The sequence below is a fragment of the Ricinus communis genome, chromosome 3 (assembly GCF_019578655.1).
Source record: "Ricinus communis isolate WT05 ecotype wild-type chromosome 3, ASM1957865v1, whole genome shotgun sequence".
Lineage (NCBI taxonomy): Eukaryota > Viridiplantae > Streptophyta > Magnoliopsida > Malpighiales > Euphorbiaceae > Ricinus > Ricinus communis.
In genome coordinates this window covers 189,934-212,464 of record NC_063258.1, presented here as the reverse complement: position 1 = coordinate 212,464, position 22,531 = coordinate 189,934, and the positions used below count along the sequence as shown (strand labels likewise).

At 31.5% G+C, this 22,531-nt stretch overlaps 4 protein-coding genes across 6 annotated transcripts; 1 reads left to right on the top strand and 3 right to left on the bottom strand.

Moving 5' to 3' along the window:
• Nucleotides 1-1,312: 1,312 nt before the first annotated feature.
• LOC107262393 lies at nucleotides 1,313-1,864 on the bottom strand. The gene has a single exon (XM_015727893.2). The coding sequence runs from the start codon at nucleotides 1,862-1,864 to the stop codon at nucleotides 1,313-1,315; it is 552 nt and encodes a 183-aa protein (XP_015583379.2).
• Nucleotides 1,865-4,081: 2,217 nt separating this feature from the next.
• LOC8261719 (cysteine--tRNA ligase 2, cytoplasmic) lies at nucleotides 4,082-9,630 on the bottom strand. 3 transcript variants are annotated; one of them, XM_015727896.3, is made up of 10 exons: nucleotides 9,326-9,630; nucleotides 8,317-8,525; nucleotides 7,933-7,996; nucleotides 7,063-7,224; nucleotides 6,346-6,513; nucleotides 5,985-6,266; nucleotides 5,704-5,829; nucleotides 4,944-5,177; nucleotides 4,696-4,812; nucleotides 4,082-4,591 (listed from the first exon to the last, which is right to left on the bottom strand). In XM_015727896.3, the coding sequence occupies exons 2-10, from the start codon at nucleotides 8,484-8,486 to the stop codon at nucleotides 4,322-4,324; spliced, it is 1,593 nt and encodes a 530-aa protein (XP_015583382.2). In that variant the 5' UTR covers nucleotides 8,487-8,525; nucleotides 9,326-9,630; the 3' UTR covers nucleotides 4,082-4,321. The 3 variants fall into 3 exon arrangements, with proteins under 3 accessions (XP_015583382.2, XP_002533372.2, XP_048227925.1); XM_002533326.4 differs by having other exon boundaries at nucleotides 8,317-8,519; XM_048371968.1 differs by lacking the exons at nucleotides 7,933-7,996; nucleotides 9,326-9,630 and having other exon boundaries at nucleotides 8,317-8,455.
• A 2,196-nt stretch (nucleotides 9,631-11,826) lies between these two features.
• Nucleotides 11,827-12,984, top strand: LOC8261718 (probable xyloglucan endotransglucosylase/hydrolase protein 23). The gene is made up of 3 exons (XM_015727894.3): nucleotides 11,827-12,145; nucleotides 12,242-12,435; nucleotides 12,537-12,984. The coding sequence occupies exons 1-3, from the start codon at nucleotides 11,879-11,881 to the stop codon at nucleotides 12,946-12,948; spliced, it is 873 nt and encodes a 290-aa protein (XP_015583380.2). The 5' UTR covers nucleotides 11,827-11,878; the 3' UTR covers nucleotides 12,949-12,984.
• A 7,019-nt stretch (nucleotides 12,985-20,003) lies between these two features.
• On the bottom strand, nucleotides 20,004-22,273 carry LOC125369490 (nicotianamine synthase-like). The gene is made up of 2 exons (XM_048372160.1): nucleotides 21,395-22,273; nucleotides 20,004-20,531 (listed from the first exon to the last, which is right to left on the bottom strand). The coding sequence occupies exons 1-2, from the start codon at nucleotides 22,266-22,268 to the stop codon at nucleotides 20,032-20,034; spliced, it is 1,374 nt and encodes a 457-aa protein (XP_048228117.1). The 5' UTR covers nucleotides 22,269-22,273; the 3' UTR covers nucleotides 20,004-20,031.
• Between the last annotated feature and the right edge of the window lie 258 nt (nucleotides 22,274-22,531).

Genomic DNA, 22,531 nt, shown 5'->3' with positions numbered 1-22,531 from the left:
CATTTTGTTGTGGAGAATATGGAACCGTGAGCTGGTGTAGGATGCTTTCTTCTTGGCAAAAGGAGCTGAATCCTTGTGAAGTGTACTCTCTACCATTGTCAATTCTCAACACCTTAAGCTTGCAGTTACTTTGAGTTTCCACTAGCTTCTTGAAATTTTTGAAAATTGAAAAAACTGAGGACTTGGTTTTGAGGAAGTGCACCCAAGTCATCCTTGAAAAATCATCAATAAAGAGCACAAAGTACCTGTTTTCACTCAAAGAAGGTGTTGCCATAGGACCACAAATATCAATTTCTAGCTTTTCAGTAGCTCTAGTGACTCCGCCTTTTGGAAAAGGAGTTCTTTGTGACTTTTCGAGCTTACAGCCCTCACACTCTACTTCTGGAGCTACAATTTCAGGCAGACTCAAAACTAGCTCTAAATCATGCATCTCTTTTAAAGTTCTAAAATTGTAGTGGCCTAGCCTCTTATGCCATTTCAAGCTATCATCCTCTTTTACACTAAATGCACATGTCTGAATAACATCTAGCTTCAAATAAAAGCTATTACTAATCATCTTGACTTTAGCTATCTCAACACCACAGGTATCTAAAATATAGCAGCATGCATTTTTGAAATAGACACCATAACCTTTTCTAATCATTTGAGGCACACTAAGCAAATTTTGATTGAGCTCAGGTATGTAAAGAACATCTGAGATAACTTTGATACATTTCTTAATGTTGATAGAAATTGAGCCTCTTCCTCTAGCTTGAACTGTTGAGCCATCTCCCAGCTTCACTCTGGTTGTTATTAACTCGTCAAGGCTAGTAAAACTTGTAGCATCTGGTGTCATGTGGCTAGTACATCCACTGTCTATGAGCCAAGTGTAATTCTGAGCTATTTTGTTAGCTTGAGAAGCCATGAATAAATGCTCTCTTGGATGTGATTTCTCCTCCTCAGCTGCAAGGACCTGCTCTTGAGCTTGCGTCTGAGCTTGTTGAGCTTTTTTAGCTCTACAAAACTTTTCGGTGTGGCCAATCTTGTTGCAAAAGCTGCATTTGTACTTTGGTTTTTCACCATCTTTGTACCAACAATCTTTTTCAGCATGGTTTGTTTTCTTGCAAATGGAGCAAGGAGGAAGCTTGCCCTGTTTTGAGCTCGAATTTTCTGGAGCTCGATTTTTGTAGCTAGTACCTCTTCTATTTCTGTTGTTTGGCTTCTTTCCTTTATGAGAAACAAAGAAAGCACCTTCAGTTGTCTCTTCATCTCTCATTGAGCTTCTTTGTTCTTAAGCTACTAATTTGCTAATGAGCTCAACTACTGTTAGCCTCTACAAATCACATGACTCTTCAATAGCTGAAATTTTAGCTTCAAATTTTCTTGGTACGCTGACCATTATCTTCTCCACCACTCTCTGATCAGGTAGAGCTTCACCATACAGCCTAATTTGGTTTACAAGATCCATCATTCTTGATGAAAAATCTTTCACTAGCTCGTCATCCTTCATCTTGAGCAGCTCAAATTCTCTCTTGAGCGTCAAGAGCTTCACAGCTTTCACTCGGTTTGTGCCTTCAAAGCTTTCTTTGAGGTAATCCCAAATAGCTTTGGGTGTTTCCAGGTCCATGATGCTGGTGAAAACATGATCTGCCAAGCTTGAGTGGATGCAAGTCAAGGCTTTATCTTTCTTGAGAAGTTGTTCTTCATGGTCTCTGAGCTGAGCTACTGTTGGATTTGGCCTGAGAGCGGGAGGATCTTCATCTGTCTCAACCACTTTCCATAGACCTTGAGATTTGAGGTAAGTTTTCATCTTCACTGACCACAAATGATAAAATGATCCGTTGAAGGTAGGAGCTGCTGGAGCTGATGAGCTACTTGAAGCCATTTTTTTGGTTTTGTTCTTGTTCTTGTTCTTGTTCTTCTTTTTCTTTTTCAAAAAATCTCACAAATCTTTCAAACACTCGGTATTTCTCTCCCTCACGTGTTTGACTCTCTAGATTTTCTGTTTTTAGCCTCACAGCCCGTAGGACAGGAGCTTTGATACCACTGTAAATGCGGAAATGAAATAGAACTTAGCTGGGTTTGAGCTAAAGTTCTTATAAACTGAGCTAAATCTGACCTCAAGTTCTTAAGAAATATGGAAATGATGAAGAGAAATTGAGAGGAAATGGCTGGAAAATATGTTTTTTTTTCTTTATATTTTCAGCCTTTAACATTTGATTTAAATAGAGAAGAGATTACAAAAGTTGTAGTTCCCAATGCCACTAATATAGGAACTTGTACAAAGTCAAATAAGAAATTAAATACTACATGGGGACTTACAAGCTAGTAGTTCACAATGCCACTAACATAGGAACTTGTACAAAGTCAAACAAGAAATTAAATACTACATAGGGACTTACAAGCTATGGAAAACTGCTGGAAACCATTTGCTTGTTTCCAAGACAAGCTCACATGTTCCAACAATGAGAACAAGGTGTCGAAGCACCAAAATCATACCACAATTGCAAAGCTCAGCAGGCAAAGACCGGCAGTAAGGACTAACGGTCTTTGACTGTTGGTCATTGGCCTCAGACATCTAGATCATCACAGGCCTAGTTAGGGAAGAAGGAGCAACATCTCTCCCCTAAGGGAAAAGGCTGCTTCTACCTCTCCCTAAACAGGAAATTAACGTTGGAATGTAACAAATCAGCAATAGGACCGTTGCACTCAATTTGTATATAACAAGAATGCATATCCCTCTTGTAACACAGAATTTCAAAAACAATATATACACACATCATTGATCAATAAAATCTCAGGCTTTCATATTCAAATCTTCCCACACAAGGTATACTCGAACATCATCGCTTTGGTCGGTAACGGGTGGGACATAGACGATAGGGGTAGTCTATGTTGTCTCTCTAGTCTGATATAGCTTTAAAGAAACTAGAACTAATGGGGTCACAAGGCATTAAAGGATAGGTTCTAAAAGAAATGAATAAGTGGCATGTCAATTACCGTTTGTAACTCTAATGAAGATATCTCAGCCATCGAGGTGGCTACTTTCTCTTCAAGTTCTAAAATCTACTTCTTTAACTTGGCCTAATTTTTACTTTTAATATAGTTTAACTATAATATATAATAAAAATAACAATAAAATGTTATTTTTTAACTAGAAATGTTTTATTTTATATTACTTTAATTAGATACTAAAACTAATTTATATTACTCTAATTTGATGATAAAATTAATTTTGGATGAGTTTGATACTTGATAATAAGTTTAAAGATCAAATTATAATATTAAATTATTAATTTAGTCCTTCAACTAAGACGAAAAAATGTAGTATTTAGTTTTATTCAAACTCAAGAAAATTTCAATGTAATAAAAAATATAAAGACCTTTTTATATATTAGTCCAAACTTGATAGGCAATTAATATTTAATCCCAATTTGTAACTCGCTACCTAATAGTGATGCTAATGAAATTTAAGTAACATGCATAGAGTCCGCGTCATTTGGATTTTTGGACTGCGGTACCAGGCGAAACATCAAGAGCCCTTCTACCGCTGTTGCATGCGTTTGACGAAGGTGGTCTTCGTAAAAGCATCAAACAATACCACCTGAGGAAGAAGGCTCAATATTTTTAAAGATATAAGGGTCTTGAATTTTGCTATCAACGCTCGTGACAAGAAATTTTAGAATGCAGCGAATATTTTAAGTGACAGCTGCACGACTGCCTTTGGCAAAAATGAAAATTATATCTGCTTGTGTCTTCTCATGAGCCAGTCCAATCCTCTCCAGAGACATAGTGCGACTGGAAGGTTGGATGAATGCAAGAAACTTTATTTTTATTTTTTTAATTAGGATAATCAGACTTAAATCCTGATAGTTACTATTTTCCGAAACCTGTTTCTCAGAAAAGATGTACTTGCTTTTTTTTTTTTTCTCTCCTTTTAAATTCTGAAAACTACAGGTTTCGAATGGGCTCAGACTTTGTGCATTTGCATAAGAATTTTTTACTCCTACAGAGCCAACTTTAGGGCCATTTCACTCCACAGCATCAAAGAGACAATAAAGCAAAGTATCTGATAAGCAAGCATAATTCCGAGCGAAGGAAATAATCAACTCCAGAACCAGTTGAACTCTACGAGACAACATGGGTCCCGAACCCATATATTCCTCTATTGGAGAAAAAGTTACACGTTTATGATGAAATCTGTATCATGTCCTGTAAGAAGGCCGTTACAAGTAAAAGCCCCTGCATGTTACAACATAAATAGTATAAATTGAAACAGATATTAGTTTTCATTTTGTGCAAGTCGATTTACTGACAAGAAAACCAAAATAAAGGCTACTCATCAACTTGATATTGCGGGTGGTGGATTTTGGTCTTTTACAACAGATACTGCCTCCTGTTCTTGTTCAACAGGGACACAAGGTCTCCAAACTGTTTCCTTACCCACATCCATTAGTGCAATGCCCTTGGCAGCCAAATTAGCCCTGACCTGATCACTTCTTGAAAATTCTTTGTTTTTCCTAGCTTGTGCTCTTTCCTCAATACTACGGAGCACATCATCTTCTGTTACTCCAGCCCTTTTCAATGCCTTGTCCTTTAGTTGCTGCAAAATCTGCCCAATCGAAAGTGAAATATTGCCAGTAAATTTCAACCAAGAAAATCGGAAATTGATATTTAATGTAAGTATAAAAAATCTGGCAAAACGGGAAACCTTACCTCAGCGTAAGTGCCAGGAGGAAGCAGTCCCAAAATATTTAAAACCAATTTTATTTCTCTCTCTATTTCAGTAAGAGATTGAATCAATGACAATTGTTGTGGCTTTTGCAGTTTCTTCTGCAAAGGTCAAGGAAACAAGATGTTAATCCTCACTTGCACACATGAAAAGGTTGCACGCAGGAGACTTATGAAAAGATATTCAGATGCTTTAGGCATCTTAAAATGGATCACAAGCATGTAAATCATACCTTCAACATGCTTATGGAACTATTTATGAACTTCAAGGCATCTTGGAAAGCACCAGTCAATATATGTGAAGTGCTCAAATCATCTGACATTTTTGTCTCAAACTCATCACGAAGTTTATTGATGCATTTTTTGGCATCAGCAGTAATCCCAACCACCTTGCTATTCTGTGCTGCACCCTCCTTCAAACTTCCATCTTGAAACATTGATAAAGCATCCTCACAATCTTGCAACGTCTACAGTTACAATAATGAGAAAACAAATTTCCCAGAAGAATACATGTACATGTAAAAAGATGTCAAAGTTTTTCCAAGCACTGCTCACTTGCATGTTTCATCTTGCATTTTTATCCATATGAGAAACCAGTTCACAGTAATACAGAAAATTATGAAATGAAGCATATCAAGCGAGGAAAACAGAGCATAATATCCAAACAACGTTTTACATATATATCACTGACCAACACACAAATTACAAAATTGAAATTAATCTGCGAGGCACAAGATGGATGAAAGAAAACCAAGATTCTGTACAATTTGGCCCACTTGTCCAACCAGGCACAACCCCTAAGTTGGAAATAAAGGTACAAAATTAGGAGTTTCTAGGAGAAATAGTGAGCTCATAAGCCAAATTCGCTGCATTACAGGATTTGTTACACAAACAAATTTGATTGTCCTATTTATCCATGTCTCTAATGCATTTATGGATTGTCATTGTCTAAGAACTAGGAAAATTCTCAAATGAAAACTTGGGAGAACAAACCTGATAAATGTAAAAGATTGCATCTGATGCACTTTCTAGCTGAAAAACAGTGTAATTGAGGGGAGATCGATAGTGTGCGCTTATCAAAAAGTGTCTCACAGCCAGTGGATGATATCGTTCAGTAACCTACACGAATTAGTAGGTTATCTATAGGTCATGCACTTGTGGGGACTGCATTCTCCTTACTTGATAATAAAAATTAGGTAAGTGTGATAGAAACAATAAAAGAAAAGATCTAAAGAAACAAAAGAGGAACAGCAGCAATTATATTACATTCTTACCTCACGGATTGTGAAATAGTTACCCAGGGACTTTGACATTTTCTCATTGTTATTTGTAACATGCCCATTATGAATCCAATAACTCACATTACTTTCTTGGCATGCAGCAGCACTTTGTGTAATCTCATTTTCATGATGTGGAAAAATTAGATCACTTCCACCACCATGGATATCAAACTTGAAGGTCAGATACTGAGCACTCATTGCACTGCACTCTATATGCCACCCCGGCCTTCCAGGACCCCATGGACTTTCCCAACTTGGTTCACCTGGTTTTGCAGCCTGCAAAAATGAGTGAAAGATTGGCATCACATAGTATTAACAAAATCTTGAAGTTGATGTAATTTTCTGAGGCCACTACCTTCCACAGTGCAAAGTCTGCAGGATTACGTTTTCTGGTATCAGGATTACGTTCACCTGCTCTATGGTTTTCTAGTTTCTGACCAGATAACTGACCATAATTTGGGAATTTATCAACAGCAAAGAAGACATCTCCTTCGGAGGGGTATGCAAAACCATTGTTGATGATCTGCAGAAAAAATTGTTATCCACTTTAAAAACAAAAAAATAAATAAATAAATCACCCCAAGACAACCGAAGCTAACAGGCAAAGAATTTACTTCTTCAGAAATTTTCGATAAGTGTTAAAAGAAATAAATTAACATAAACACAAAATGCAATGTTCTTAGACTAATCACACTAATTATTCATATATTTAGTAATAAAACAACTACCACAGAGTAAAACTTAACTCTGGTCTCCCCAGTCAGAGTTGAACTAGTTCTGAAGTTTCCTATATGCACTAATCCAATCACGAAGGACCAGAATAGGTAACTCACAGTACAGAACCAAGCACGGGCTAGCGCTGTAGCTTCAGCTAATTTTGCATTATTATCATAATAAGTTACTATTATATATTGGAGAGATAGAGATTATATTCAACAATTTTTACAGTTCAAATCTTTTTGCCATTGTCGATTAAAATCAAAATACAACATACTTGTAAGTCCTCCTTCTCTTCCATAACATAAAGACAAACTCTGAGACTCCATATTCAAATTTTTGAACAATAAATAACCTGTGTGATCATATCCTTGATCTGTTCTATGTGATCAGTCACACGTGGCTGATGTGTAGGACGAAAGCACTGCAGACTGTCCATGTCAACAAGATATTCCTCACAAAATCTGCTACTTAAAGAAAATGGGTCCTCACCACTCTCATTTGCTCGCTTAATTATCTGCAAAACATTAAGAGATCATGCAGTTGAAAATTTTGTAAATAATTCATCTTATAAATTAAAAGAGAGAGAGGAGAGATGGAAACTTGAGGTTTTGACATTAAACTCTAACATCCAGTTGCAAGAAGGTCAGTACAATGTAAGCAAATTCAAAGTTTTTTAAATTCAAAAACCCTGGACTCAAAGGGAGAGCAAAATTGATTGAATTGGACTTCTCATCTAAGCCGCCTATAGGGAAAGGTTATACACAAACAGCCAGAAGACTCATACATCCCAAGTACTATGTGCTTCACATGTGCAGTTGATAAGATCTTAGTTTGCAACTTGGCGAGGTGCAACAAAAATTAACCCTTGAATAAATTAAAGTGCACAAAAGGATAATAATTGGCAACCCCACACACAAAAGCAATTTATATTATCATGAGAAAAAAATTCCACTGACATTCTACAAAACCTTTGATACCAAATTTCCAAAACAATAACCCAACCCCTCATTTATTAAAAGAAGCTGAAGAAGTTCTGCATTTTTTCATTCTTACAGAATTAAAAGCTTCACAACTGATTTATTTTATTTTCTGGACAATAATTTATGGAAGTGTTGCATGCAACTAGTTTTCCAAACTTATTTTTACAGGTCAAATGATAAAAGAAGAGAACAAAGGAATATATGTAATGTATCCAATGAGAAATTAAAACAGATATTCAAACCTTGTCATCAATATCCGTAAAATTTCGGACATAAGTAACTTCATAACCTAAGTGTTGTAGATATCTGCAAGATTTCAGTTTAAGTAAATAATCATCAATTCAAAAACAGCAGTAATAAGTAGATATCCTACCCATTATCAACTGGTAAAACATTTTAATTTCATTTATTTACATTATAATAATTAACTCCATCATCCTTCTAACAAATTTCCTTCATTAGCGTCCATTTTCGTATTATGTATCACATATATGAATCACATTGCATGCATTTTCAATAAAATTCTATTTATCAATTTGCTATATAATAAAAAAATCACATAATAAATATAAACAAATAAACAAATGCATAATTCAAGTTGAATTACATAAAAGATAGACAGGGACCTGAAGAGGACATCAAAAATAACTGCGGCGCGTGCATGACCGATGTGGCTGAAAGCATAGGCAGTAACACCACAGACATACATGCCAACTTTTCCAGGTACATGTGGCTTGAAGGCTTCCAATTGTCTATTCATTGTATTGTATAATTTAAATTCCACCTTCTTCGCCATTCTTACAATTGCACCTCACCAGATTCGATTAATCTGCAACTGAAACCGTCATAATTCTATAATGCAAAGCAGTGAACTTGATGAGAAAACAATTAACTGCTAGCCGGTGTATGGTATGGTGGTGAGACATAAGACTTAAGATAAGAAGACCCAAAGGAATGATAGCCATTCATAGGCTGGATTTTATTTGGGGCCGTAGCAAAATTTTAGAACAATCTGGATTAGGAGAGAGAAGTGCATAACACCGAAGTAACTACTTTGCATTGAATATCAAATCTGAAATCCAAAATAAGCATATTCATTATATATAAAATGTCACAAGCGGAAAAGTTAGACAAACAAACCCACAATATCAATTTTCTTCCTTTTTCTAGAAATAGTTATTTAACAGCAGTTCATGAAGTACATTTTTATTTCACTCCATTCCACAAAATACCCAAGTACATAGAGAGCTACATTTAACCCCATATAAAAGTGTTTAGTGTTCTTCTCTAATCTACGTTCCAAATTTGCATTGCTCTAACGCCTGAAAGGAAAAAAATTGATTCATTTAGACATTATTTTTATTTTGAGGCAGAGGTTACAAAGTTAGACAAGATCGGGTCTTTAACATTATTTTACTGATAATTGATTTTTCGTTGTTACTAATCAAATATGAAATAGAAGATTTAGAGCTTTAGACTTTGTTGGTCAATCTTAAACAACCAGACAATGTATACGAATGCAACAGATTTATAGATTATCTTCTTTTTTTTTCACAGGGAAACAAAATTATATTCTAACTAGAACAGAAAAAGAAAGAGTCATTATCATTCACAATATAATTAATTAATACATACCTTTTGATGGTTTAATGTAACACCAAAGTTCTTCAAATCGTTGTTTTTCGCAAAGCCAAAAATTGAGAACCCGTAAGTCAGTGGAAATAGACAGTGGATAACTGGTCTTTGAAGGCTCCGATGATAGCAATAGAGTGGAAAAGGGTAGGACAACGGCGGAGGCGGACTGTTCAGAGAGGAGGGGAAGGGGAGAAAAGCGGCGGTGACTGAGAAAGAGAGAAGAAAATGATGAGAGAGAGAGAAGAAATGTTAAATCCCTAGAATAAAAAATGGAAATAAACTTCTTCTTTTCTTTTTCCTTTCACGACAAAATGGAAATAAACTTGAGCAAAAGTACCTTAATCTTTCTCCGATTGAGATTAAGAACTTGAAGGCATTTATAAAAATAAATATTCAACTAAAATGAAATAAAATAAAACATTACTAAATTTAGAATTAATAATAAATATTTAAGAAATTGAATAATTTTTATGTCATAATCTGATAATAAAATTTAGTTTCTAAAACTAATTAATTTTTTATATTATGGTTGATTGTATTAGTATATGATTATTCATGTACATAAAAGACTTTTGTTATATATTATTTTAGAGCTTTAATATTTCTTGGAATCAAATTAAAAACTTGAAGACATTTATGATAAAAAAAAACAGAATAATTGTTAATAATAAGTCTTTAATGTTAAAAATAATTTATTAATTTAAATTTAATTTTTAAAACTAATTCAGCTATTTATAATTTATTCTAATTATATTTGCATAAAATCCATATATTGTATTCTTTAATGTGTTATTTAGGTAATTAATATTTCTCGAATTGAGATTAAAAACTTAAAGATATTTATAATAAAAATATACATAATTATCAAAAAATCTATTATCAAATGTGTCGTGTTTATTCATATCGTATCAAAATACATATAATAATATAAAAATGATTCACCTGAATATAACTCGTTAACTAATTATGTCAAAAAACTTAAATATGAACAATGTTTAGTAACTAAGTTAAACAGGTCAATTAGTATAACCCGTTTAATAAATTAAAATTTTTATATGTAAATAAAAAACTAATCATTATAATTTTAAAAATATATTTATTTTTTATGTAAGTTGAATGATTTTGTAAAACTAAGATTAAAATCTTAACTATTTAAATTAAATTAAAGGAAAGAGATAAAAAAAAAAGTCATAGTACCATTAATACAGTCATAATTTAAATTATTAATATAACACATAAAAAATTGTACATTCTAAATTTATTCAAAATTAGATATAAATATCTAAAAGAATATTATAAATAAAGCTGCATCAATTTTAAAATAAAAATTTCAAAATCAATTTTATCATAATTTTTAATATATTGCACTTGTTTAAAATATATTCATTAAAATTATAATAACTAAATTATGTAAAATCAAATAATAATATCAATAGACAAGGAAATAGATAAAAAAGAAGACCCTCTAACATACAATTATTCTGTATGCTACATAAAAAAATTTTACAAAACTCAAATATATAATTGACTAAATAACTAACTAACACTTATTAAAAATTTAATATATAAAATTATTTCCATATTATATTTTATCAAATATAGTCAATAACATACATTATTAATAAATATAATTAATTATAATATATTCTTACAATGTAATTGTGTGGATGACAATACACACATAAAATATATTTTTTATTAAAAATAAAATATAAATAATTTAGCTCTACTGTTTATATATCATATAATGACAATAATAAATTAATTTTAATACAAAACACAATAACTAAGTCTAATCCATAGGACGGCATAAATAATATATTGCTTCAAATACCATTATAAGATTTTTCTTTTCAAATTCTTACGACACTGTAATATTATGTCTGTGTTGACCCAAAAGATTTTGATACGTGTCCACCTTTATGTGTATTTTTATCAAATTCACATCATATGTTTAAATACATTTTTATGTTCAACATGATTTATTATATTATATGATATTTATTTTTTATATTTATATTGAATTTAATATTATCAAATTTAATTAGTGTAGTAAAATAAAAATCATTTGAAGAAATTATTAATTGACAAATTAATATTATAGATATATAGTTGATAAAACTATTTTTCTAGAATTAAAAATTATTTTCATTTTTGTCCAAAAATATTTTTCTTTGATAGCCAAAATAAAAGGGAACCCTCATGCGAGTTTGATAAGACACCACTGGATTCCATAACAGTTTCATAGGGAAGATTTTGCCTCTCCAGAAACCGTGTTTGACAATTGATATCAAGCATAACTTTTGTTCATGGGTCTCCATTATTTGATGACAGACACTACTCTTTAATTTACAACTCATTTGTCTTTTTTATCAACAAATCTTTCTTTAATTTAGGTTAATTTTTTATTCTATTTATCTATAGCTGACCTTTCCTTATAGATATTCTATATATAAACTAGCAAAATCAAAGTTTATTTCTCGTCAAGCTTCTCACTACATTCTTTCACTATTGCCATACATAATCATTCTTGTTCTTAATTTTGCTTCAAGAATGAGATCAAGGCTACTATTCCTTGTGCTGATGATCATCAACTTGTTGATGGTTTCATGTGCGGGTAACTTCTACGAAGATTTCTATGTCACTTGGGGAGGTGATAGCAAAGCTAAGATACTCAACAATGGCAGCCTTCTCACTCTTTCTCTTGACGAAGCTTCTGGCTCAGGATTTCAGTCCAAGAATGAGTATTTGTTTGGAAAGATCGATATGCAGCTGAAGCTTGTTCCTGGAAACTCTGCTGGCACTGTCACTGCCTATTATGTAAGTTGTTAGCTTCCTGCTTATATTTTCAGTTACTATTTGGCCTCATTTAAAAAGTTTGTGCTCATTTGATTAATAAAATGTTTGAATTTGCAGTTATCCTCAAAAGGGTCTGCATGGGATGAGATAGACTTTGAGTTCTTAGGGAATTTGAGTGGTGACCCTTACATTCTTCACACTAATGTGTTCACCCAAGGCAAAGGTAACAGAGAGCAACAATTCTATCTATGGTTTAATCCAACTGCAGATTTCCACACCTATTCCATCATTTGGAATCCTCAACGCATCGTGTAAGCAATTAAAGCAAACCCATTATTCCAAAATCTTGAAGTCTCATTTAGATGATTTATTTTTGTGGTATTAACATAAATATTTTGTACCTGTGTTTCAGCTTTTCTGTTGATGGGACTCCTATTAGAGAGTTCAAGAACATGGAGAACATTGGTGTTCCATTCCCAAAAAATCAACCAATGAGGATTTACTCTAGTTTATGGAATGCTGATGACTGGGCTACAAGAGGTGGACTTGTCAAGACAGATTGGAGTCAAGCTCCATTCACTGCTTCCTATAGGAACTTCAACGCCAATGCTTGTATCTGGTATAATGGAGCATCTTCTTGCAGCCCAAATTCTGTTCTTTCTAACTTCAATAACATCAATGCATGGCTCTGGGAAGAACTTGATTTTGCAAGACAAGGTCAAATGAAATGGGTGCAAGATAATTACATGATCTACAATTATTGCAAAGATACTAAACGTTTCCCGCAAGGTCTCCCTCGGGAATGCTATGTCTCCAATCACTAGTTTTTAAGGAAACAAAATGAGGGTAATTTGATTCCTAATCTTCTTTACTTATTGTTTCCATTATTCAATTCAATAATTTCCATCCCCCTTTTTTTTTCTTGTGCCCCAATGAGGAGATCGAAGAAACATGGTTATTTTCTATGTTTGATGTACTGCAGAGATATTATATCACGTTTTCGTGAACTTCTCTTTCAACTTTTAGTTTGTATGTCAACATGATATAATATTAATTAAATGATACAAATAATGTTTATTATTACCATGTCTTAAAATAATAATTTAAAATGAATTAATGGAGAAAAACTTATTTAGCAGATGAGGAATTATTAATTTCTAATATTTTAAAACTTTTCTACTTATTTTTAATAAATAATAAAATAGTTTTGCATATGAATGAGATTAATTTTATGATACATATTAATAAAATAGGTAAGTATATATCAAAATTTTAATTGAGCACTTTTAAAACTCTAATTTATTTAGATATATGTGTAATACATTTAAGATCTAGCTAAAATAGCATGAGTATTTGCTTTTGAGAGTAAAAGGTCTTGAGTTTTCTCTTCCGTATTAGGTGAGTTTTGTCTTCATGATGATTGTAATGAAATAACTATTTCTTATTATGTAATTCATGGCCCGTTTACCCTTCTATGAATAAAAAGAAACATATAAATAATATAAACCATTAATTTATGAAATGTGCAGTTCAACTAATTGTGTATACTTCTAGGTAGTAAATAATCTCCGGTAAAAATAAGTAAATGCATAATTTCTTTGCCCTTAAAATGATAATGTGTGCATAATTAAGAAAAAAAGTTAGCTCTCTTTTATATGATTAACTAGCATTATGCTTGTGTATTAGCACAATTACTGATAAATTTATTATATAAATTCTTAGTTTGAAATATCTTATTTTAATAAACATTTAATATTATCATTTCAGTTACATAACTATATAGTTTAATGGTTATAAGAAATAATTAGAAAATTTATGATAGATATATAGTCAATTAGTATTATGTAATTTTTTATTATATTTAGCCACTATTTTATTATAATAAATATTTATTAATATTATTTTATTTGATTTGTATGTAATATTATAAAATGTTTAATATTATCATTTCATTTTATTAATATTTAATATCATATAATAAATTCTTATATAAGCCACATTAAAACCATATATTTCTTTTAAAATTTTATCACCCATGTGGTTACATGATTATTTTATTTTACTTATTTTACATTTAAAAATCTTATCTTATATATTATATATAATTTAATTTATAATTATATTAATATAAAAGATTAAGTTTTCTTTGTATGTTATATTATTTTTATTTACATGGGAAAATAAAATTTAAATAATAATCTCCATCCCGAAAATGAGCAAGCATGGTCTAGCAAAGATGACCGGGAATGAGCAATTTTATATTAATATTTTTAAAATATATTATTTTTTATGAAATTTCTGTATTTATTATATATTAAGATAAATATATATGAGAAGTATATTTATATAGTCAATTTTAATATTTTTTATCTATTTCTTGCACTAATAAGTTTTCATATGTAATATATATATATGATTTTTTTCTATCGATTATATTGTGTCAATAAATTTTCTATTTCTTAAAATTTCTATTAATTATTTTTATGTTTTAAATTTAATATTTTTATATTATTATTTATATTATTATCATTATCATCATCATTATTATTATTATTTATTTTTAAATATATGAATATAAACATATAATTTATTATAAAGATAAAAATCTATTATTAATATATAGTAGTTATAAAAAAATTTATATGTATTATTTTATTTTTAATAATATAATAGTTTTATATTTAAATAAATAAATAAAAATTAATATATTTATTATTGACATTTAAAATCATATTTACTTTTTTTATAAATATCTATAATTAATATTTTTTTATGAATATGCTATATGTTACTTTTTATTAAAAAACAACATAATATGTCTTCATAAAATTTTAATATTTAGAGTTTTATTGAGAAAATTTGGCTCATTATATATATATATGTCCATGAAAATAATAAATATTAATGAGAGCAGTATCTCAGATAAATAGAAAAGGCACAAATGCTTATTTAATATCACCTTACAATTTAAGATGAGAGTGGAGTTAGACAAGTGCAAAAACTATAAGTCATAGGGCAAATGTGCATTTTGGCCCCTAATGTTTAGTCCAAGAGACAAATAAACTCTTTAACTATTTTTAGAACAAATAGCTTAATAATTGGCACAAAATGGGGCTTCCAAGCCTCTCTCTTAAACGGTTGCAATGTTTGAAATATAATGTCGTTTGTCAAATATGACGTGGCATTGTCTTTATGAGAAATGAGACCCATTTAGCTCTTGATTGTTGCATATTGTGAATTAGTGTTTTGGCTCTTGAATTCAAGTGTATAATCCAAAAGATTGTTGCATAAAGAATTATGCAAAGTGTCAATATTCATACGTAATAAATAGCATGGATGTAAACAACCTCAAGTATATATTGTTAAATATATATTTAATAAGTTATCACTTACAAACACATTATCATACCTAAAATTAAGATCAAAATTTAAAATATCTGTCATACTTTTTTTGATTTTTTATATTGATGGCGATTTTAAATGAAGGATTCAGCTTCGCCCCTCCTTAAATTTATAATATTGAGAGATTTTATATTATTTATTTATTTAAAATAGTTTTCAGTTCTTCAAGCATGATGTCAATTTGCTGCTCGTTCATAAGTATGTGACCTTTTTCAAAATATGTTCAACACATTCTTTATTATTCTTTTGTTTTGGCTCTTTATCATTCACAATCTTCTCACCAACTCTATCACTTTCAATATTCAAATGGTAGTAACCTTTTTATGTTCAAATAATTTTTTAGGCTCTCGTGTTTCTTTAGATTCTTAATTTTTTTAGTTTTGACAAGAGTTCTTTATAAACATACCTTTTATAAGAAGAATTCTTTTTTGGATATTTATAAAAATATGCTCAAGTCAAATATTTTAAAAGTTAATTAAACATCAATTATATGAAAATATTTTTAAAAATCATACATCAACTAAAATTAACTAAAAATCAACAAAATCAATCGGTCATAAGAAAATTATAAATAAAAACAAATAAAATTAAAATTTAAAAAGATATGGATTAGACAATAACAAAAAATCAATCAAATACTAACAAAACATAAACCACACTTATCTAACATCAACTAAAAGTCAATGAAAAATCATTTAGAGATAATTACTAATATCCTAAATTTTTTCAATTTATAATTCAAAATTTAGTATTTTTCAAAATTTATTTAAGTGTTAGTAAATATTTTAATCTCTAAGTATTTTAATTAATTAATAGTTTTAATATGCATATATGTTATTTTATTTTTATTTTTATTCTTTTATGTATTTAATTTATTATATTATTTTAATGTTTCTTTGAATCTAATAAATTAATAAATACTTAATTCAGCGAATTTAATTATTAAAATAATCTTAAAAATTTGAATATCATTTTCTTATTTAAACTGAAAATATGAGAAATAATATTTAACAATATCGTATATTATTATATTCAATCTATATTATTTCAATATTTATTTAAATATAATAAATTAATAGATATTTAATTCAGCGAATTTAATTATTAAAATAATCTTAAAATATGAGAAACAATATTTAAAAATATCGTATATTACAGATTTAGTTTAGTATATTATTTTAGTGTTTCTTTAATCTAATAAATTGATAAATATTTAACTCAACTTATTTAATTACTAAAATAATTTAAGAATTTAAATAATTTTTTTTTAATTTAAACTGAAACTATGAGAAATAACATTTTAAAAAATATCGTATAAAGTGTAAATTCCTCGGATATCAATGGATTGATAAACCCCACAAAATTGTTGTTTTGTTAGATCAAGGAAAAGAAAATCTTATCAACTCCAAAACCAAGTAAATCAATAATATATTATTATTTATTTTACCAAACTGTTACTTTTTATATATTTTTTCCTTCTCCTCTCAACTAATTTTCTCTACCCTTTCTTTCTCTTAATCATCACATCTGCACTCCCTTTTTCTCTCTTCAACTTGGATGCCCAGTTGGGTTTTTTTAATGATTTTCATAGTTGATTTATTTTTGGTTTATATCTTTTGCTCTTACTGTCAATCAATTATGTCAGCTCTTGCTATGAAATATTTTCTGATAAAAGAAAATTGTGTCGTTTTCAGTCATCAAGAAACAAAAAATGGGATTAGGAGGTGAGCTTGTTGATCTTCCTTTGAAGTTTCTCATGCCTTCTTCCTTTCACAGTAATGTCAAAGAAATTGCATTCAAAAACATTCCTTCTGCTTCAAAGGTACTTCCAAATTGACATAAACACTCTTCTCTAAACATTCAAGTGACCTTCTCTGTTGTACGATTCCGGCAACGCCAAAGCCTTGCCAGGTGACATTCTGGACTCCGCCACCACCTGTAACTGCGCAGTTTGGTTTCTCCCATGCTTTTGCTTTACCTTGTATAAATGCCTTGGCTATCTCATTCACAGGAACCAAAGGAAGATCTGCTCTACCCCGCGTAATGAAGCGAAGAACTGGAAACTAATCTAATGGACAAACAAAGATTGAATGGTATGACCCTTCTGGGTCATGTCCTTGACGACATGGTTATACTTCTCAGACCAGTGGGCAGCAGTGGGAACAACCATGTCTGGAACTGTGGGAACAACATGGAGCTGGTTAAGCTTAATCCACAGTTTCACAGACTGAGCAAGGGCCAAGTGCTTAGACTCCTTGGCAGCAAAATGAACAGCGGCACATGGTCCTGCTTAGGCTCATTCACAAGTTCTTTTGCGGAGAAGAAATAAGCAAAAAAGAAAACGTAAAAAAGAAAATAAAAAGTGTAAAAATTGTTATACAGTTGAAAAGGGAGTAGTTTTGTAATTATTTTTAAAACCTTTTACAATTGAAACCAAACCATCTTGGTTTTGAGTTGTTTCATCTTCGTGAAATAGTTATAAACAATAAAACCATTTCCTCTATAATAGGAGTAAAATTTATGAAATGACATTCTTATATTTTGCTCTATATGATGATGCAAGGTGGAGGTAACTTTAAAAAAGAAAAGCTTTATATCCATATGCACGGCAACAATTACAATATTCATGAAACTTTATAGATTCTATAATGGTTATACTTCAATTAGGCTTACTTTTAGATATGACGTATATATTATGAGAAAGTATGCCTTGTATGATCATGTGAAGTATGAGAGATCTTAGTAATATCTAATTTTGTGCTTGTGCATGATCATTTAAAGAATGAGATAGTTTCATAAAACTTAATTTTATTATGTGCTTGGCAATGCATAATGAATTCATTACCGCTCTTCTTTTAATCACATGAAAAATATTAAAATCAATAGTAAAGACACACAAAACCATAAGAAAATGAGAAATAGATTGATTAAATTTATGTCCTCGCGTTTATGATATTAGGTTTACTCTAATAGCAATAAATTTTGAGCTTTGAGTCAAGATATAATGAGTTCCGAACCCTAGAATCTAAATCTAATTTATTTCCTCAAATTCCTTATATTTCAAGCTTTTTCTCTCAATCTTCACTTACTTTCCTCTATCTGAAAGTAGTTAGTTTGCCCTACAATATGTCTAATTGTGTGTCCCCTCACTAGGTTAACATTAAGGATGTATTTATGGGTGTTTAGAATGGTTAGGAGGCATCAAATTCTTACAATAAAACTGATTAGGAATCCTAGCTAAATATGAAGGTTTGGACATGGGAAAGAGAAACGTCCAAAAGCATGGAGAAATATCCAAACACATGAATATATAGCTGATTGGATATAAAAGCATTAAAGTCCCTTCAGAAATCAACAATTCTTGATGGTTGACTTTTCAGATTTGACCTCTTTTTAATTTTTTAACTTTTTAACCTAAAAGCTGAGTTTTCAATCCATACGTTTTAAGTACTTTTTCCATTCCAAAAGATAGTCCATTTTCAATTTACTTGCAAATTAAGAAATATAATTTTTTTAGTTAATGCGAGTAATTTGTATCACTATTTCTGTAAAATACCTCATTAAACTTTGTACAAAAGCTACAACTTGCAAAGTATGAAATGTAAAAACTAATTGCATGGTGTCTATGTGAATTCGTAAAGGGTTTTTTGATAATTACTAAACTAACATTGAGATTAGGCTATAATTTGGGACGGACCAAAAAGAAAAAACAAAGCCTATTTTTCTAAGGAAGAAGGTAGTAACAGTTGAGGTTGTTACTGGTGCATTATGAAAAGGTGTGCTAAAGATAGAACAAGTCAGATAATTAGGACTTAAGGGCAAAATCCCTTCCTTCAGCAATTTCAGGATCATGAAGAGTAAATTGCTTGCCTGATGTGTATGTAGAGAGTCTGGGAGTAGGAACAATGGGCAAACCACTTATTGGAGAAGTCAGAGGGTCGCTAGGAGGATTATTATCAGTGTCCTCGTTATGACTCATGGTGAAATCGTTAAATGATGAGAAGTCAATGTCTGGATATGAACCTACCAAGGCCTTTAACATTTGATCTCGAAATTTCTCTAAGTGCTCAACCATCTCATGGTCCTTTCTTTTTAGCTGAGCCGATAATTGAGGGGCTAGAGAATACAATTCATTATTCTGACCCTTCGGAGAAGTAACTTCATCCTCCAATAACTGAACAGAAGCTTCAGAGGATTCTGTTTGTGCTGTTAGTTCGGCAATTTGGGCCCTCAAGCGAGTAATCTCTTCTTTCAATGATTTGATGGTAGCCTTAGCTATCTCATTCCTTTCCACTAAGGAACGTCTCTCTGCCATGAAATGGTTTTTTAATTGCTTTTCAACAGCATTTTTTACCATCTCTACGTCAAAAAGCTTGTTGCTCTTTGCCTCCCTAATGCAGGACTCCATTATGTACCTATTCTGAAGCGCCTACAAAAATACGAAGTACACGCACGTCGTATAGCAAATAGGAGGTCAAACAAAACGACAAGGAAAAAAATAAATACTAGAAAAGAACCTTTACCCTAGATAGATCATATTGCATTGATCGTTGGAGGAAACTATGATCTCCTACTTTGATCAAATCATCCAGGTTGCGCGACAACATTGCATTTGGAATAAGCATGTCATTAATGTTTGTTGCATGCAATGAAAAATCAACGCTGAAGAGGTCGGTGAAATATTTATCAAACTTAAGCACCGGCTCGACAGGTGCTCGATTATATCCCTCATGTGTTCCTCCGATACTGGAGGTGGTAGGAGGAAGGTCAGATGTAGTTCTCTGTGAAGACCCTGAACCATAGGAAAGAACGCGTACAATGGGATAAATATTAGGAGGATTAACCATAACGTGATGTTTAGATGCCAGACCATATGGGGATTTAGTTTGGTAATGAACTCCTTGTGATTCAGAAAAGTCCTCAATCAAGATCTTCCTTTTCTTCCAAGCTTCTGCTTGCATGATTTGCTTGGCAGCCATCTTATTTCTAAGGGCCTGGTCCATCTCTGCCAAAAAAAGCAACAAACAAGTTAGGGAAAAAGATTAGGAAGTCGTTCACGATAAAATGGAAAAAACCTGGGAAAAGGAATTATAACCAAGTTAATCGCCTTTATATCATCACATAGGTCTACAAGGTCATGCTTATATTTATTTTTAAAAGAGCAACTTTGGAATATTTCATCAGTCATCAGCTTGCTTGGACCCTTAAATTGCAAAGGATATGCGAACCGCATGCTCCTCACCCCACCTCTAAACTACACTAACCAATGATATATTTAGTTTTCTTTTTTCAATTTTGAAAGGATAAAGTGACATTATAGAACAATAAGCAATTCTTTTGAGCTGTGAAGCTCCAATATCCATCTTATACTTAACCTTAACAAAACCATTCTTCAGCCTTATACCTGCCATTACACTCCAGCTAGCGGAGAGAGCTAATTAACATCACATAATACCTTTAAAGGACATTTACAAACAAAAGAGTAAGAGAAAATCTTGACCCACCCTTTAAGTCCTTATGTACAAACATCCTGCTCGGTGTTAGGTCATCAGTCCCCAAGTAACTTACCAAGTTTAAAGTCCTTATGACGAACAAACTTCGCAAGAATATCATACTAATTAAGACATAAGGTAGATTTGAGATTTGTTACTCCCAAAAACAATGCCTGTGCTCCCACGCCCCCACTATCCCCCAACAAATCATCACTAGAACTACTCTCTGCTGGGACATTCACCACAAGAATAGTAGAGCAAGAACTATTGCTTTAGTAATTCATATGGCTATGCCCAAATAATTTCCCTTTAGAAAATTTCTGGCGAACTTATTAGAAAAAGTTATAAAGACGAAGAAAGAAGAGAAAACACTTACGTGCATATAAGCTTTTTACGATAGAGAAAGAACGACGAATGGAAAGAACCGAGTTGATCACATCATTAGTAGGGTGGAAAATGGAGAGAAATTCAAAGCCAACCAAGTCCTTGTAATCAACGACAGGGTAAAGAAATGCTCTTGCACCATTTGCACTCCTCACTAGCAAAATTCCTCCTTCCTTCATATACTTCCTTATATGCCTAATAATTTTCACTTTCTCTTCTTTGGTCATTCCAACCAAAGCTGCCAAGAATATGCAATCATATTCTCCTAGCTTTTCTTTCACTTCCATTACATCATATGTTTCAAACTTCATTCGCTTCTGAAGATCACTGTTAGAACCCACAATTTTGCGAGCAAATTCGTTAGCCGACTCATCAATATCAAAATTATCAAATTGAGCCAATTTCAAATGATGGGTAGCCATTATAATTGAAGTAAGAGGCATTGCACCGGATCCTATAAACGCAACCTTCTTAGGCTGAATGATACTAATTTCGCCTAGAATTCTATATTCCAAGTTGGCTAGCTTGACATAGTTTCCATAGTAAGGGAAAAGATTAAGGTGGTTAAAAGGTTGAGGACTTTTGATTAAGAATGTTGCAAAATCAAGCTCTAATAGACCTTCAGCTCGGCCACAGAGATCAATGAGGCTTTTGCGCATTTCTTGGGCTTCTTTTGGTAAGGAAGTAATATTTATAGACGAAGGAAGGATACATAATTTGACAAGGTGGGAGAAGAGGCTATTCACTTGCTTGGAAGGTCGTAACGAATCAAGCTTGGATATGGCACCATGGATTTGCTTAATCCGAGGAATGAGCACCTCTGCTGGAATTTGGCTCCCAGAGTTGGAGTTTTGGAGGGAAGCCATTGGTAATATAACTACTAATGACAGTACTTTCACAGTGCGTGTGCGACTTTTGGAAAGGCTTCTGTATTTATTGGTGAAATAAAGCTTAATCTTTTGACATTTGTTTTTCATTTTTTTGGGTCTAATAATTGTAGTGATTATATTTTTAATAGTGAATAAATAAAGAATCATGAAAATGATATTTATTCATGTTCCATGCCATTCAAGAAGATATATCAGTATTAGATAGAAAATAAAAGAAAAATTTATATTTATAAATCTTT